The 16,770-nt window shown below is 43.2% G+C and overlaps 1 protein-coding gene across 18 annotated transcripts in view; it reads left to right on the top strand.

Annotated features, from left to right (window-relative positions):
- The first annotated feature begins 578 nt into the window (after window positions 1-578).
- Window positions 579-16,770, top strand: part of Cadps (calcium dependent secretion activator) — a 488,152-nt gene continuing 471,960 nt past the window's right edge. For 5 of the 18 annotated variants that reach the window (XM_047531264.1, XM_047531266.1, XM_047531265.1 and 2 more), the window contains exon 1: window positions 586-1,501. In XM_047531264.1, coding sequence (XP_047387220.1) covers window positions 1,064-1,501 — 438 coding nt within the window. In that variant the 5' untranslated portion in view covers window positions 586-1,063. Of the gene's footprint in view, window positions 1,502-16,770 lie in introns of all 18 variants that reach the window. The other 13 variants (XM_047531270.1, XM_047531267.1, XM_047531269.1 and 10 more) reach the window with 7 other exon arrangements.

The following is a 16,770-nucleotide window of genomic DNA, read 5'->3' as shown; positions in this document are numbered from 1 at the left end:
GAATGACAAGAAACCTTGCTTTTTCTCTGGTATAGGTTCATCACAGCATAAAGTAATCTCAGTTCTTAGGAACTGAAGAATGTTCATCATAGCTTTAGGGAGGTCGGCAAAAGCAGGGGTTCCACTTAAGAAGTTGAACTGCATGTTCGATTCACCAAAACACTCAAAATTTGATTCCCTTGTATTTTAATTAGAGTGGGCGTATGCGTAGTAAATTGCTGGAATCAGAGTTTTCACGGGTGGGGACAAACTTGCTGCCCAGCCCCCACAGCCCAGGCGTGAAGACTGGGGCTAGAAGAACGACCCTTTCTTTCCCGCATGAAATTTCGCACACTTCCTAAGTGACAGACACCTCTTGATTTGGCCTCTCCAGACAGCCTGTTCTCCGCTGGTAAAAGTCACCCCTGGTTTCTCTATTGTTCCCTCCCCCAAGAACTTTTTGTCCCCTAGAGGGGAAGAGAGGTCAAGGCAAAGAGAAGTGGGGATCAAGGAGAAAAATATCCTCGAAAGGGAGGGGGCAAGAAAGACGTGAAGGCGTTAGGGTCAGAAGCGCAGCGACTCTGAGACTTTGGGGACGCTCCGCGCTCTACCCGCCTCCAAGCCCTTTGCAGGCGCCCTTTACGCCGCGGACACGGGAGAGTTAAGCCAATAAACACGTAAGCGCCGCTCCCTCCCCAATCGGCAAGATGCCTCTCCGGCTCTTGGCTGCATCGACAGCTTGCAACACTCGGCATCTTTTCTGGAGGCGCCTCCTTCAGCGGCTGCAGATGGCATCCGGCTGCGGGCTTGGGGCTCGCAATTGATTCTCGCCCTTGCCCACCTCCGATCCACGGACGCACCTCTCCCTTCTCCTCCTCCCTCGCGCTCCTGGGTCTAAGCCCAGCTCGCGATCGCCAGGCGGTGGAAGCAGTCGCGGCGGCCGAGGCTGAGCAGCAGCGCGCTAGCTCCCTGACCTGGGGAGAAGCGCCCACCCGCGAGAGCCGACCTCCGGCTGCCTCCAGCGCCCCCCACCTTTTGCACCCCAAACCGGGGGCTCCCGGGACCCCCCTTCCCAGGCGCCACCATGCTGGACCCTTCGTCCAGCGAAGAGGAATCGGATGAGATCGTGGAGGAGGAGAGCGGCAAGGAGGTGCTCAGCTCGGCCGCGTCCGGAGCGCGCCTGTCTCCCAGCCGCACCAGCGAAGGCTCGGCCGGGAGCGCCGGGATGGGGGGCGGCGGCGGCTCTGGGGCCGGGGTGGGCGCAGGCGGCGGCGGGAGCGGCGGCTCGAGCAGCGGCGGCGGGGCCGGGGGGCTGCAGCCCAGCAGCCGAGCAGGCGGCGGCCGGCCCTCCAGCCCCAGCCCGTCGGTGGTGAGCGAGAAGGAGAAGGAAGAGTTAGAGCGGCTGCAGAAGGAGGAGGAGGAGAGGAAGAAGAGGCTGCAGCTCTATGTGTTCGTGATGCGCTGTATCGCCTACCCCTTCAACGCCAAACAGCCCACCGACATGGCTCGGCGGCAGCAGAAGGTAGGTGCGCCTGGGAGGCCCAGGGAGCAGCCCCGGACGTCGCCAGGCGGGCGGGGCGAACAATGGGAACTGGCGGCGCAGCTGGCGAGGAGGAGTCGAAGCAGGTGGAGACCGCGCCCTGGGAGTGAGGGGCTGTGAGGCTCTCTCCCTGAGGCCCAGTCCAGCCAGGAGTTGCTGAGACCGGCGAGGGGCCTGAAGCGCAGCGCAGCGCCCTGTGCCCGGGCCTCCCTGCAAGAGGTCCCGCTGTCTAACCCCGTAGCCTCGGGAATGACTTGCAGCCCGCGGCGCCCAGAGAGGCCTTGCTAGCTTGCAGGGCTCCCAGCGCTCTCCAGCGGCCGGCGGCTGCGCTCAGCTCCGGCCCGCCCTCCTGGGCGTGCGCTAGGCGGGCGGGGGCACCCGGCAGGTGGGGGCGCCGGTGTGCCGGGAGGAAAGCACCTCCGAGCCGCGCTTGGCTCCGGAGGATACGAAGTAGCTTCAGGGACAAGCGGGAGAAAGCAAGCCGGAAAGGCGAAGCTTCCCGAGACTCTGCGTAAGACACCCTCCTCCCAGCTAGGTCAGCTGATCACCAACTAGGGTCGCCAAAGGGCCCTCGGGCACCGCTCCTCTCTGGCCGCTGTTCTTTCCAATCACCCTTGCCCTTTCACACTGACCCCAGAGTAGGGGCGCGCCTTGTGGGCCTTCTGCCCGGGTCAGTACCTCCACCTTCTTCCCTTTGACCCTTCTCTCTTCCCAAGGTGACTTCGCCGCCACCTTCCGGCTCGCCGAGGCCCTCCAAACCCTGCTGCTTCACAAAGTGCAGCTGCAAAAAAACCTCGCAATTATAGGCATCAAAAAAGCTTTTTGTGTCTGAGGCTGGGGCAAGGCTGAAGCAGTTCCGAGCTGCCTTTGATGTGGGGAGGAAAAAAGCGCCTATTTCTATCAGCTATTCTCCAAAGAAAGGAGGGGAGCGGTGCATATTGCAGGGTGAGGGGCAGTGGCAGGGGACCTGCAGAGAAGCAATCAGGAACCCAGGTGGAGTTAGTGAAGAAAGTCAACAGTAGAGCTAGCAAGAAAGCCTGTCAAGTTCCCCAGGGGCGATGTGAGCCGGCGGCTCTAACCCCTTCAAAAGGGTTAGTTTCTTCCAAGAGAGTAGTGTCTTAAAATAGTGCATTTCTCCGTTGCTGTCTTTTAAGTCTGAATTATATGTTTCTGTAGTAGAGTGCTAGATTTTTCCATATTTCTCTTACATCGTTATCTTGAGTTAGCACAGATTCCTCTGTTTGTTTTGCTTACGTATGTACATACATTACCCAACCCTGCCGATTTATTTCAGTCATCACAAGTTTGGATATCAGTTTTACTAAGAAATAGTAAGTTTCTGGGTAACTGACAGAGGTGGGATCTCCACCCCACTCCCAAAGTGGCCCCATACTTTTTCAACTGTATTTTGGAGTATCACAGAGCTAAAATATTCTCGGAGCAGTGAAAGTTTTTTGTATTTGTTTAAGGTTAGATGTTGGGTCCACAGGGCCTGACATTTCAAATTTCAGCTTGGAATTACTGCAGTAATTGTGTCTTTATAGCACGAAACAAATTCATCTCCAATGTATCCCATTAATGACAGCACCAACCAAAGATGTCCTATACTTTCACAATGAAAATTAAAAAGAAGAAAAAAACCCCTTTCATTTAATAAAGTCGCAGTAACAGACTTTTCTCCGACCCAGCACTGTAACAGAGAAAAAAAATCCCACAAAGACCCAGTTCTTCCAAACAGAACCTTCAGTCATCTGACAAAGGTCATCATGTCACATTTTTCTGATCTGATTATATATTTTACCTGAATGCTTTCAAAGCTGTGGTTTTAAGGAGCAAGCTGACTCTGTTTTAACCCATGACCTTAATGTCAGAGAGACTCCAGGACAGATTGATAACATTGCCCTTTGGTCAGACTATTTTTAGTTTATTGCTAAATATATAGCCCAGCAAAGCTACCCCAGGGGCTGTTGGCTCTACTGGGAAGCTGCATATATATCTTCTCATTTATAAAAGAAAATAAGCTTTTCCCCTTGTTCTATTTTGAAGTTTTTTGTGGGTGTCTGGAAAAGGGTGTTTTGCTCATTCTCCAAATAAAAGTCCTGAAACTCTGATTTTTTTCTTTAATGAATGATCTGCAGAAGTAATTGAAAAGTTTCCATAATCATTGCATTAAGATTATGGCCAGCAAGTGGAATTGATGAACTGAAATAAGCGTTGGAGAAATATAAACTACTTGTAAACTAAACATGAGTTTATAATAGAAAGGAAATAAACTGGAAAAACCTGGAGAGAAGTAAAATGATGTAGGCGACATGAAAGGCAAAGATATAGAACTATGAAAAGGAATTGCTGAACTGAGGAAAAGAAAAGATCACATTGTAAAAATATAATGCACCTTATAAAACTAAATTGTATATCATGCTGACTACCAATTTTTAAGCACCTATTACTATGTACAAGATACTTATATCATTTTTTAAAAATAAACTTCATATTATAGTAATAGTTTTAGATTATCTGAAAATTAGAAAAAAAAGTACAGAGAGTTTCCATTTCCCCACACCCAGTTTCCCCTATTATTAATATCTTACAGTAGTATGGTATAAGTGTTACAATTGAAGGAGCCTCTATCAATACATTGCTATTATATCTGAAGTCCATAGTTTATTCAGATTCCCTTGGTTTTCATCTAAATTCCTTTTTCTATTATTTTAAAATCATTTTTAATTCTCTTAAAACCCTAACAATATGTGAATTACCAAGAGAAAACTGAAATTCAAAGAGTTTTGTGGTTTACCTAAAACACTATACAGATAGGTAAATGAATGAGAATTAAGACAGAGGGCATTCTGATTCCAAAACCTATCTTTTCAACAGGAGAAACTAGCCAGAACTATTCTAGTATAAGAACAGAAGCACCCTGATAATATGTCAAGTGTACCTCTCTATCCAGGATTATTTCTACTTGGTTTTATGTCTACCCCTCTTTCTCTGGGAACCAAATAGTCAACATGCACATGTAGGTACTAACCTCCTAAGGAATATGAGGAGAGAACTGGGCAGTTAGCTGGTAAATGTGAACACAAGACTTTTATCAGTTTTGCTATGTGATTCTAACTGAAGAAAGGAAGTATTTAGCTTAAAAGAACAATTGGGACGTGATCCTGCAATATGTATAATCAGAAGAATGGAAGATTACACTTGATTGATATATGATCTATCAAAATGTATAAATGCATTCTATTGTCATGTACAACTAATTAGAACAAATAAAATTTTTAAAAATTAAGAAAAAAATGAAGAACAATTGGAACTGAGCCAGGGGAAAAGATGTCATTATTTGGATAATTTTGATAGTTAATTACTTAGGTTTCACTTTTACCGGAGAAAAAAGGTATCCAGGCATTCCAACAGTCTTTTTCACTATAAGACAAGGCTCTGAACAGATTATTTGCAAGACCTATTTTATCATTTATAGGTATATTTTGCTTGCATTTCTGTGAATCTAAATATAACTTGGTGGTGTTCATCATTTATGACCTGAAACAAAAATATTCCCACCATACAGTCACAATTTATATCTCAGCAACTCACAAATGACAACAGTTCTTTGCTTCCCCCCCTCCTTCTCCCCTTCTTTTGTCAGAATGGTAGAGTGAATACCTAGAAGTTGGCATGGCAAAGCTACACCATCTGTTTCTAAACTGTATAGTAACGGTGATGGGTGGCTACCTCGTGTGAACCAGCTACTTATAGATGTTACTGAGGGCGGGTACAAGCAGGCATTGTAAACAATTCTGTGTAATATTTGGATTGACAGGGCCATTAATTTTAATTGGGAATTATTCATTATGCCTGGATTATAAACAATCTGAAATGAGCCGCCTTCTCCTTGCATAGTAGGTGTGCGCGCCTATACCTCTCTGTGCGGGTATTTATATGATGGTAGAAAGGAGTAATCCCAAAATTATATCTACTTTACGACAACTCCTATTTCATTCAGGAGGACTCGATGACTGAACTGAATGTGTTATAAATTCAAGCTACTCATTTCCATGTGATTCAGCTTATAACCTTCCCATGAAAGTACAGCTAATGTTGAGTCATAGAGAGTCCATGTTTACTCATTTACTTATTTAACTTTATTTGGACACCAGTCAAGAGCTGGACTTTTCATAAAATTTAAGATCTGGTACTGGTTAACTCTATGTGTGTGTATGTGAGTGTATTTAAATCAATAAGAGTGGTTCATTTATTCTGATATGCTTTGAGGCCCTTGGTTTGCTCCACTATTCAAAAGTCATAGGGTTTGCTTTGTCAATGCAAAATATGATTTGCATTCAAAAAATAAAATATTCTAACCTTTTGAGAGAACCAAATAACTGTTAAACCAGATTTCCTTCCAACAGAATTACATGTTTCTCTTTTCATCAGAAGGAGAATTGAATTATTTAAATATGTTTTTTGACATTTTCCCCTCTATCTCTTTGGTGCAGCGAGAAGAAACTGTTATGCCCTGGTACTAGCAGAGACTTTCTGAAGATGCAGAATATAGAAAAAGTAATAAAAGAGGTTCTTGCCTCATTACACACCTGAAATAGCCTTATGCTTCCCTAAAACTGGACTGAAGGACAAAGGAAATTAAATCTTTCATTCCTGAAGAATTGCACTGTGTAAAGTAATAAAAGTCAAATGATTCAGAGATCTTTCCCCGGCAAAAGCAAATTCAATACACAATCATAGGCTATCACTTTGAAATATTACCAGTATTTGATTTGGGGCCAGGTATCTATAAAACTGAAGCTGAGAAGATGAGGAGAGTTCTAATGTACAACTAAGCCTTAAATAAGTGACCAGAGCCCAAGCACTCTTCCAAGCTTGGTGGCAAAATATGTCTGAGAGATCAGGTTCCTGATTTAGGGGAGTTTATGGTTCAGTTTGGAAGAGAATATATGTATGTGTCTAATAAGTTGGGAGAAGGAAAGTATTTAATGGTAAAGAGGCTGATTAGAAGCACTATACTAGGGAAGGGGGAAAGAGTGTATGCATATATACATAAAGATTGGAGGTGATACTGGGGAAATCATGAAGGAAACAGGCTCATTCAGGCCTTTAAGAATCAGCACAGTTTGTGTAAGCAGGAGGGACGGGTACTCTAGTCTGGAAAAGAGTGGAAGGCAGCAAGCATGTGGAGTGGAGTCCCTATTGGATTGGAAATGTTAGATTATTTTGGTTCCAAGTGGCAGAAACCTAACTCAAGTGGCCCAATCAGAAAGAAAAGAATGGGGGGTGAGGCAGTTTCTTGGTGTGTATAATTAAAAAGCCCCACACGGAGTGGACTGCTAGCATGGCTGGGTCTACAAGTTCAAATGACTACAGAATTTTAAAAAGCTAGGTGATGAGGAAAAGCAAGAACATTGGAACCTGCATTGGAGCGCCAACACTATCACTAAAGAATGCTGGTTGTAGGCACTTTGTCGCTGGGGTAACTGCTTTACCATTCGAAGATGGGGGTGTTCCCCACCTCCAGGAGATTTCTAAGGTCCCTTCCAATGTCATAGCTCATTGTTCTTTCTGCACAATGAGCTCACTCTTGACTAAGACTTATCAGTTCTTTAAACTTGGATTTGGTATTTTTTTTTCAATATTCTTTTTAGATGTTGATCGACCTTTATTTTTATTCACTTATTTATATGCGGTGCTGAGAATTGAACCCAGTACCTCGTATATGCTAGGCAAGCGTTCTACCACTGAGCCACAACCCCAGCCCTGGATTTGGTATGTTTTTACAAGATAAGGCAAGGTCTTCAAAGAATCTCTGCTGGTTACAGATGAAGTTAGAATCCGTCTAATCTAACTACCTAAATTTTCAGATGAGGAGATCAGATCTCAAAAGGTTAGAAGAAGGCAAATCTCATAGGAGAGGGTGAACCCTAGCCTATGGGCTCAAACTGAGTCATAGAGGTTATTTGTCTGCAGAACACTTTTCAAAATCTTGAACTAGTTCTCAACATTTAAAGCTATCAAGATATTCCATTTTTTTAAAATTGTGGATTTCTGGCTTCTCTTAAAATTGGAAGATGTTGTAGGACCAGGGTCAAGTTTTCATTGATTTGCAAAAAGTAATAGAAATAAGGTTACCCAGCCATCACTTAAATAGTGGAATCTTTATTACATTTAACTAAATTATACTGTTCCAAGAGGAAAATCATATAGTATACATATACATATCATCATATAAATACACAAATAGATAGATCATATATATTCTAATTACATATGTGTGTGTGTGTGTGTATATATATATGGCAGCAGCTTGTGGTTTTTGTCAACACCATTTCTTCTTACCATTGCTTAAGAAGTATCAATGATCAAGTCTTGGCCCCTGTAAAGTCTCCTAGAAAATGATCTGGATTTGGAACTCTGCTGTTTCTGGCTACTATAATAGTTTCCTTGTTAAGGATCACATTTATTGTTTCAGCACAGTTGAAGCAGCGAGGGTCAGAATTACCTTGTTATTTCTTTATCTGTCGGTCCAAGCAAGTGATGGAATTATTTTTCTTTTCTTTAACAGGAAATAAAGGGCAAGGAGGGCAACCAATAGTTTGAGTCCGGTTGTTGCTATGGATAATCTTGACAGACAGTGAAGAAGAGAAGTTAAGATGTTAGACTCTGAATCTAGAAGGCCTGGGTTTGCTTCCTAACTGTACCAGCCCATTAGAGACTCTGTGATCTTGGGCAATTTATTTGACCTGTGTGATATTCAGCTGACTTACCCTCCCATAAAATGGAGAGAGCAGTGGTACCTCTATGATTGGGTTCCTGTGAAATTGAGATAATAAATCAGAGCTCTTAGAAACAGGTCTGGTGTGTGGTATGTGCATTGGAAGTATTAGCTCTTGTTATGGCTAAGTTGATACATGTAGTTGTGTATTATTTTTATCTGTAAAAGGATTGAGTAAATTAATATATATATGAAGTACTGGCCATAGAAACCTGATATTCATCATTGCTGTCATGATCATCCTCATCAACATGATAAGCAGGCCCAGGAGGCAGGTGGTTTTGATTGTAGCATCCTTTACAAGCCAGCTGGGGTCAAGGATAGAGGATGTCCCTGCCTTCCTCTTCTGATGAGCTGCTTCACTAGTATTACTTCAGACAAAGAACAGGCCATTTCTCTGGTTTTAAAAACCCACTTTGAACAAAAGTAGCAAGGATAGGAATGCCAGCCAGGCAACTTGTCCAATGGTGGATGCCAATCCCACTTCAAGGGGAAGAAGACTCCAGGGAAGGGTCTTGGGTTCCACGGCATTGCTTGCTCTCTCTGCGGCCTTTCTTATTCCTGCTATTACGGAGTAGGTCTCCTACCTCTTCAAGTCTTGACATTTTGGTCCTGATTCAGATATCTTTTTTTAAAATGCTAGTTTATGGGCTCAGTGGTGCATGCCTGTAATTCCAGCAGCTTGGGAGGCTGAGGCAGGAGGATCGTAAGTTCAAAGCCAGCCTCAGCAACAGCAAGGCGCTAAGCAACTCAGTGAGACCCTGTTTCTAAATCAAATACAAAATAGGGCTGGGGATGTGGCTCAGTGGTTGAGTGTCCCTGAGTTCAATCTCCAGTACCCTCCCAACTCACAAAAAAAATAGCTTATATGTGTGTATCTCTCTCACCAGACTTTTAAGAACCCCAGAGATGGGCTGGGGTTGTGACTCAGTGGCAGAGCACTTGGCTAGCACATGTGAGGCACTGGGTTTGATCCTCAGCACCACATAAAAATAAATTAATTAATTAAATAAAGGTATTGTGTTCATCTAAAACTAAAATAAATAAATAAATAAAAAAGAACCCCAAAGACAGGGTCATTGTATTCCATTTGGTTCCCCATCCCCTAAATAGTGTCTGCGCACATAGTAGGTGCTCAGCAAATGTTCAGTCTCCACACTGATGCTTTATTTCCTATAAAGTTTTGAAGAAGAGGAGGTGAGGGAGTTTTAAACACAAACTGCTTGTACTATAGAGACACAACTTACTTACTTTAATAAAATCTTCTCAGAACATTAAACATGAAGGGTGAAGCAATTACCAAATGATTTCAAGATAACTTGTGCCACGGAAACATGCTATCAATTACCTCCAGACTTGACTTGTTCACACCAAGAACTGACAAACTTCTAGTTCTAATATAGACAAAAACCTTTTAAAAGTCATGCACAATTGCAAATCACCTGTGATAACTAAAGCTGAACTGAACCATAGTGCAGGTCTAAATGGGCAAACATTAAAACAAAAATGAGCCGTAGTGAGAACTAAGTTTCTTTGTTGGGTATGTGTTCTATTGTATTTACATTGGCTTTATCTGGGAGAAAGAAAAAGGCAGTCAAGAGCAGTATACTGAAAGTTAAGCTGCTTTTTATTTATACAGTAGTGATTATTTGAAGCAGCCTTTGGTCCTCTTGCCCAGATGGGTTCCTTGTATGTATATACATATTACTATGGTACTATGGTACCACCCAGGGGCACTTAACCACTGAGCCACATCCCCAGCCCTTTTTATATTTTATTCTGACACAGGCTCTCACTAAGTTGCTTAGGGTCTCTATAAATAGCTGAGGCTGGCTTTGAACCTGTGATCCTCCTGCCTCAGTCTCCAGATTGACTGGGATTACAGGCATGCACCACCTCGACTGGCTACTTAAAATATCATCAATCACAATATTGTCAAAGTTAAGTCACAGAGCCTGTAAGTTCTATGTGTTTAGACATAAATATGCTTCTTTTCTCTACTTTTATTCTTTTATGAGATTTTGGCATTATTTTCTGTTCTTTTATTGTAAGCTGTCTAAGGTCTCTTCTGGATGGAGTTAGAATATAAATATAACTATAGGATTACTGCATATTGAACATGATAAGAAGAATGTAATATTATGAAATATCTATTTTGAAAAAGGACAATTACCTCTTAGGTATGGCCTTTTCTTGATACCTTCTACTACTCAAAGGGAAAATTCCCCTTTATTGTATCATTCCTTTCATTTTAACAAGTGGGAGAAAGGTTCGAAAAAATGCATTGAATTATCAAATCTTCAAGTGTTCCCATCTGCCGGCTGGTATTGTAAAGCTGAGAGATATGGAGAAAATTGATAACATACTGCTGGCTTTTCAGCAGACTATGAGAGGAAACTATCAACTCATCTTTGGTAGTTCTCAAAATCACTTCTGTACAGTAGTAAAGTTCTGAGATACTCTGAAATTAAGTTTTGTTTTTGTTTTTTTTTTAATCCCCAAGTGTTCCAGGAGCACATGCTAAACTGTAAACCCCCGAGGGACTGTATCATTTTCAAAAGACAATGGGATTTTGGCAAACATGCAGAGAATCCACTGTGCCGCTTCAGAAAGCAAAGGGAAAACATTGAAAAATTCTTGCAAATAATTACGCCTTCTGCAGAAAAACAGCCTTTTGGTATGGATGGTAGGCACGGAGCTGTTTAAGCAAATGAGTTGAAATATATCTCGAACATCTACTTTGGCGATTTTTTTCTGACAAGCGTAGCAACTGTTGTCTATAAGACAACGTGTCATAACATACTGTGTTCAAAACATTTCTTGGGGACTTTTCCATATTCAGTGTTTGTTTGTTATACATCATCAGACAATGTTATACGTTGTTTAGAGACACTTCTACATGCGAGAAACTTACTAGATCCTAGAGGCACAACACACAAAGATGTTTTAGACAGCCCTCCTGACCTCTGGGAATCTACCCGTCTAGTTGGGGAATTGAGGAGCGCCTATAGTGTAAGGTAGAATGGGGTGAGTGTCCCAATCGTACATAGGAGTGTCCTCCAGGCCTCCATCATTGGCCCTTGTTAGGAGTGGTGATGTGCCCCCCAAATTCATATGCCAAAGTACAAATCCTGGTACTTCATGAGGTGACCTTGTTTGGAAATAGGGTCTTTGAGGATTCAGATCCATCATGGCTGGTGTCCTTATCAAAAGGGGACATTTGGACACAGAGACATGCACACAGGAGAACACTGGGTGGAGAAGAAGGCAGAGAGTCGGCGATGGGCCTACAGCCAGGAACACCAAAGATGGCGGGAAAATGCAGGAAGTGAGGGGAGAGGCGGGAATGAGTTTCTTCCTTACCCTCCTCAGGAACCAAGTCACTGCCACTCTGACTGCAGACTCCTCACCTTGCACAGTATGTTTCTGTTGTGGAGACACCGCCTGTTGTAGCACTTCGGTAGGGCAGCCCTCTTCTCATCTCTGTACTTTCTCTCTGGGCAACCTCACCACTCAATATGACTGTTACTGCTAATATTGGAGAGTTTGAGAATTCTCCAATCTCTGTCTCTGGCCTAGGGGTCTTCCAAAGACCACGGATCCCTTATGCCTGGTCATATCTGCCTTAGTGCTGCTTAAGGAGTGGCTGTCCATGGTGCTGAAAGTCAGTGAACGCCTTGTTCTGATCTATGGTGAGACTAGGAACTTGGACCGGACTATGAATCAACCACCTACTTGGTCCTGCGAGGAAGTTTTGGTGCCAAGATATTGTCAGTTGACTTGAACGGGATGAAGTAGACTTGAACAGGAGGAAGTTTTATGATGAAGTTGATGTAACTTCTGGTACAAGTGCTTTCCCATGATGAGGGCCAGTAGCAAGAAATTTACAGAAAGCAACGACCAGCAGGTGACATTTGAAACAATATTGACCTTCAGGATATCTCCCCAGATGGCCTCAGACCACTCAACAGCAACATGCATCTTCTTACCCATATTCTTTTTTTTTTTATTGGATATGTTTTTTATTGGTTATTTTTAGATATATATGACAGTAGAGTGAATTTTGACATATCATACATACATAGAGTATAACTTATTCTCATTAGGATCCCATTATTGTGGTTGTACATGATGTGGAGTTTCACTGGTCATGTATTCATATATGTACATAGGAAAGTTATGTTTAATTCATTCCACTGTCTTTCCTATTTCCTGTCCCCCTCCCTTTATTTCAGTCCCCTTTGTCTAATCCAATGAACTTCTATCCACCCCCACCCCCCTTGTGTGTTAGCATCCACATATCAGAGAGAACATTCAGCCTTTTGTTTTTTGGGTTTGGCTTATTTCACTTAGCATGATCGTCTCCAGTTCCATTCATTTTTCCAGCAAATTCCATGATTTCATTCTTATTTATGGTTGAGTAGTATTCCATTGTGTCTACATACCACACTTTCTTTATCCATTCATCTGTTGACCGGCACCTAGGTTGGTTCCATAGCTTAACTATTGTGAATGGAGCTGCTATAAATATTGATGTGGCTGCATCACTGTACTATGCTGATTTTAAGTCCTTTGAATATAAACCAAGGAGTGGGATAACTGGGTCAAATGGTGGTTCCATCCCAATTTTTCTGAGAAATTTCCACACTGCTTTCCAGAGTGGTTGCACCAATTTGCAGTCCCACCAGCAATGTATGAGTGAACCTTTCTCCCCACATCCTCGCCAACATTTATTGTTACTTGTATTCTTGGTAATTGCCATTCTGATTGTGGTGAGATGGATTCTCGTTGTAGTTTTATTTTGCATTTGTCTAATGACTAGAGATGTTGAACCCCCATTCTTCTCTCCTTTATTTCCTAACTCTATGAACGGCTCAGTGGCACTCCTATATAACTAAGTTGCTCAAAGCCAAATCATGCAGTTCATCTTTAAATCTCTAACATTGCTCATCCTTACCATGAAATGACATGCCAGACCTGAAGCTGCTCCTCTTAAGAAAACTATCATCTCCTCCTCACTCTTCGCCTTCATCACTGATGTCCTTCTTTGGGCCCTCATGCTTGCTTGCACTAACTTTTACAGCAACATTCCAACTCTACTTTCTTCCTCATAATCCACCCAGTTATCAGAGTGATCTTTCCAAAACACAAATCCAGTCTTGACCTGTTGTTCAGAGTTCCTCTATGACTTTCTGTTACCACCACAGGGTAAAATCCAAACTTGTTTGCATGGTATGATTCCTGCCCCCCAACCAGCCTCAGCTCCATAGTTCTCTTATCCTAGCTTCAGCCCACTGAGCCATTGAACATCCCCTGTGCCATGCATGCACTCTTGTGCCTCAGGGTCTTTGCACTGCCACTTGAAAAGTCCTCCTCATCTTGCTTCCATTCTCTCCTAGGTCAAAGACGGCACTCAGTTATTACAAAGAACAAGAAGACAAAGTGGCATTTTTTTTAGATGTTTACTCTGGATAGTCATTGCTCTAGGTACTTGCAAGCCTAATGTCAAGTAATAACTAACCTTGCAAGATAGTGACTAATCATTCCACTCCTACAACTAAAAGCAAATAAATAAAGAGGCAAAGTAGTTAATAAACTTGTCTCAGGTCTCACATCCAGTGAACAGTAGAGCTGGGTTGGGAACCAAGCATGCTGACCCCAGCTTACGCTCCTTTTTATTATTGTGCTTTTTAGATATGCATGAGGGTGTATGTTGACATGTCATACATACATGGAGTGTGACTTCCCATTCTTGCGGTGGGACATGGTGTGGAGTTTCACTGGTCGTGTGTTCAGATATGAACATGGGAAAGTGATGTCCCATTCATTCCAGTGTCTTTCCCATTCCCATCCCTCCTTCCTTCCCTTCTTTTCCCTTTGTCTAATCCAAGGAGCTTCTCTTCTCCCCACCCCCCTTATTGTGTGTTAGTATCTGCTTATCAGAGAAAACATTCGGCCTTTGTTTTTGGGGATCGGCTTATTTCACTTCATCTGATGGTCTCCAGTTGCATCCATTTACTCTCAAATGCCATCATTTCATTCTTCTTTATGGCCAGCCTATGCATTGACCGTGTGCATATTAACTGCACTGGAGGACCCAGTCTCAACTCCACTGAGCTGTCTTTCAGTATTCCCACTGGCACTGGACACTGCATACCCACAACAGGTGCTCAATAGACACAGGAGCTGCAAGAATTCATGATTGTTCAGGGAAGAATCATATCCCTTGCCAGTTATTAGCATATCCATTGAGAAGACCTCATTTCTCAACTCTTTTAACCTTTTTGAGTAGATAGGACATGTTTTAGAAATCCTCATTTTGTAATATGAAACAAAAAGTGAATTTCAGAGAGGTTCTGTTGGTTGGCAAGAACTGCAGAGTAGCCTCCCGAGGTTCCTACCTATATGTAGGACTCTCTCCACTGCCCTGTTGCTCTTGGACTCACAGACAGTGACCTGGACCATTGGACTTTTGAAGGATAGAGAGTGAGTCACATTTTGTAGGGTCTACCCCACTTAATAACAGATACATTAAACTATGCCTCATTTTCCACATTTCTCTTTCCAGTTTTAAATTGGAATGCATTTCTTCCCATCTTCTTGCTTTTGAAATTACTTGTCTATATAAATTGGTTAGTAAATGACCATTATTTCTCAGGGGTCGTGCTGCATGCACAGCAATCCTTGCCAGTGGAAAAACTCAATTTCACCACTGGTTTTCAATTGTGGTGATGTTTGAGGGGGACGGAATTTAACAGTGGAATTGACATGTATTCAGAAGTCATTTAATGGAACACTTACTAATTTAGAGTTTGGGGTTTATGTGTACATTTGGACAATAATGCATGCTATTTAGGATCTCAGCTTTGGTTTTTCAGGCCCCTGAAGAGTGCTAAACCTCCAGGCCTTTGTTGCCTGTCAAATCAAATAGCCTTTAGCCAGACTTGGTTTTGAAAGAAGTGACATTTGAATGAAGCCTTGAGCTGACTGAGAAGATCAAATGCTAGGGGTGGGACTTAGTTGGAAGGGAAGAAAGATACTTTCAACTATTCAGAGATGAGAAAAGGTAAAGCAAGGTGGAGAGTCTCTGAGAAGATAACTACAACCATGTAAGATTCCAATGTGGGAGAGAAAAGAAGAGCAAGCAAAGGTTGGCTCATGGCTGTGGATGCCCTTGAACGCAGGGTAAGGTGCCTGCCCCTTAAGTTGTATTTAGTTCCGCAGTCCGACATTCTAAAATCTCCCTGTGCAGGTGCAAAAATGCTCCCCCATAACATTGTAGAAGCTGGGTGCAGTGGCCCACGCCTGACATCCCAGCAACCTGGGAGTCTGAAGCAGGAGGATCGCAAGTGCAAGGCCAGCCTCAGCAACTTTGCAAAGCCCTAAGCCACTAAGACCCTGTCTCTAAATAAAAAATAAAAAGGGCTGGGAATGTGGCTCAGTGGTTAAGTGCCCCTGCGTTTAATCCCCAGGACAAACAAACAAAAAAGATGCAGTAGAGCTTCATCCAGTCCCAAGAAAGCAGGAGTCCCACAGTAAGCCTCGTTTTAAATCAAACCTATAAAAGAACAGAGGAAGAAGCCATATCTGGGTGCAGGTATGGGATCCAGAGAGAAAATTTCTAAGAATGCCCACGCAGGTGAAAGGGAATCTAGGATTTGTCCCACCCCTAAATGCACTTGTCCCCAGGTGGAATGAATAGGCCCCTGGAGAACGGGATACAGTGGAGCTTCCTTGTTGCTCCTCACTACTTCCCAAGTGGAAAGATTTGCACTTTGGTGCTAAGAGTCCAGAAAACTTAGTTGGGCCACGTTTCTTAACGTTTCTTAAAAAGGAAGCATAGATTCCCAGTCATCTGTCCCTTCTCGTACATTCTGGAATACCATCATCTTTTCTGTCTTTTATGTGTTAATAGACTCGGTATGATTCGGACCTGGGCAGAGGGGTAGGAACAAAGGTACGTGCTCCAGCCCAGCCTTCCAGAGTTCTCCTAATCATGACTTCATCTTCCAGTTGTCATCGTTATCTGTGGGTAGAGCTCTCCTGAGAGGACAGGATGCTCTGATCCGAGATAAGATCCAGGTGTCCTTGAATCACCGGGTCACTGCACTATTCTGTAGGCCTCAGAACACCACATCGGCTGTCAGAGGGTCTCAGTTTCCTGGGAGAGGTTGCATTTGCAGCTGACGGAACAGGTCGGATTTGAACATGAGGAGGCAGGAAATTAGGTATTTTAGGGAAAACAGCCCATAAAAGTGTGTGGTTGGAAAAGTAAGTTAGGAGCAGATAATGGTGCCCATTGAACCTAAGGGCTTCGTCAGTTCTTTACTTGGTAAGGACTCGGGGGTGGGGGGGCCTTGCAAAATGATATGCACCCCTGAGTCGCTCCATTGGAAATAACACTGGATATGCAAATTGATGCAGACACCTGGGTGATTGCCAAATGAAGGGTGATTGGCCTTGACTT

Source organism: Sciurus carolinensis, chromosome 17 (assembly GCF_902686445.1).
Source record: "Sciurus carolinensis chromosome 17, mSciCar1.2, whole genome shotgun sequence".
In the NCBI taxonomy this organism is placed as follows: Eukaryota; Metazoa; Chordata; class Mammalia; order Rodentia; family Sciuridae; genus Sciurus; species Sciurus carolinensis.
Note: the sequence above shows the minus strand (reverse complement) of the source record. Positions and strands in the feature narration are given on the sequence as shown.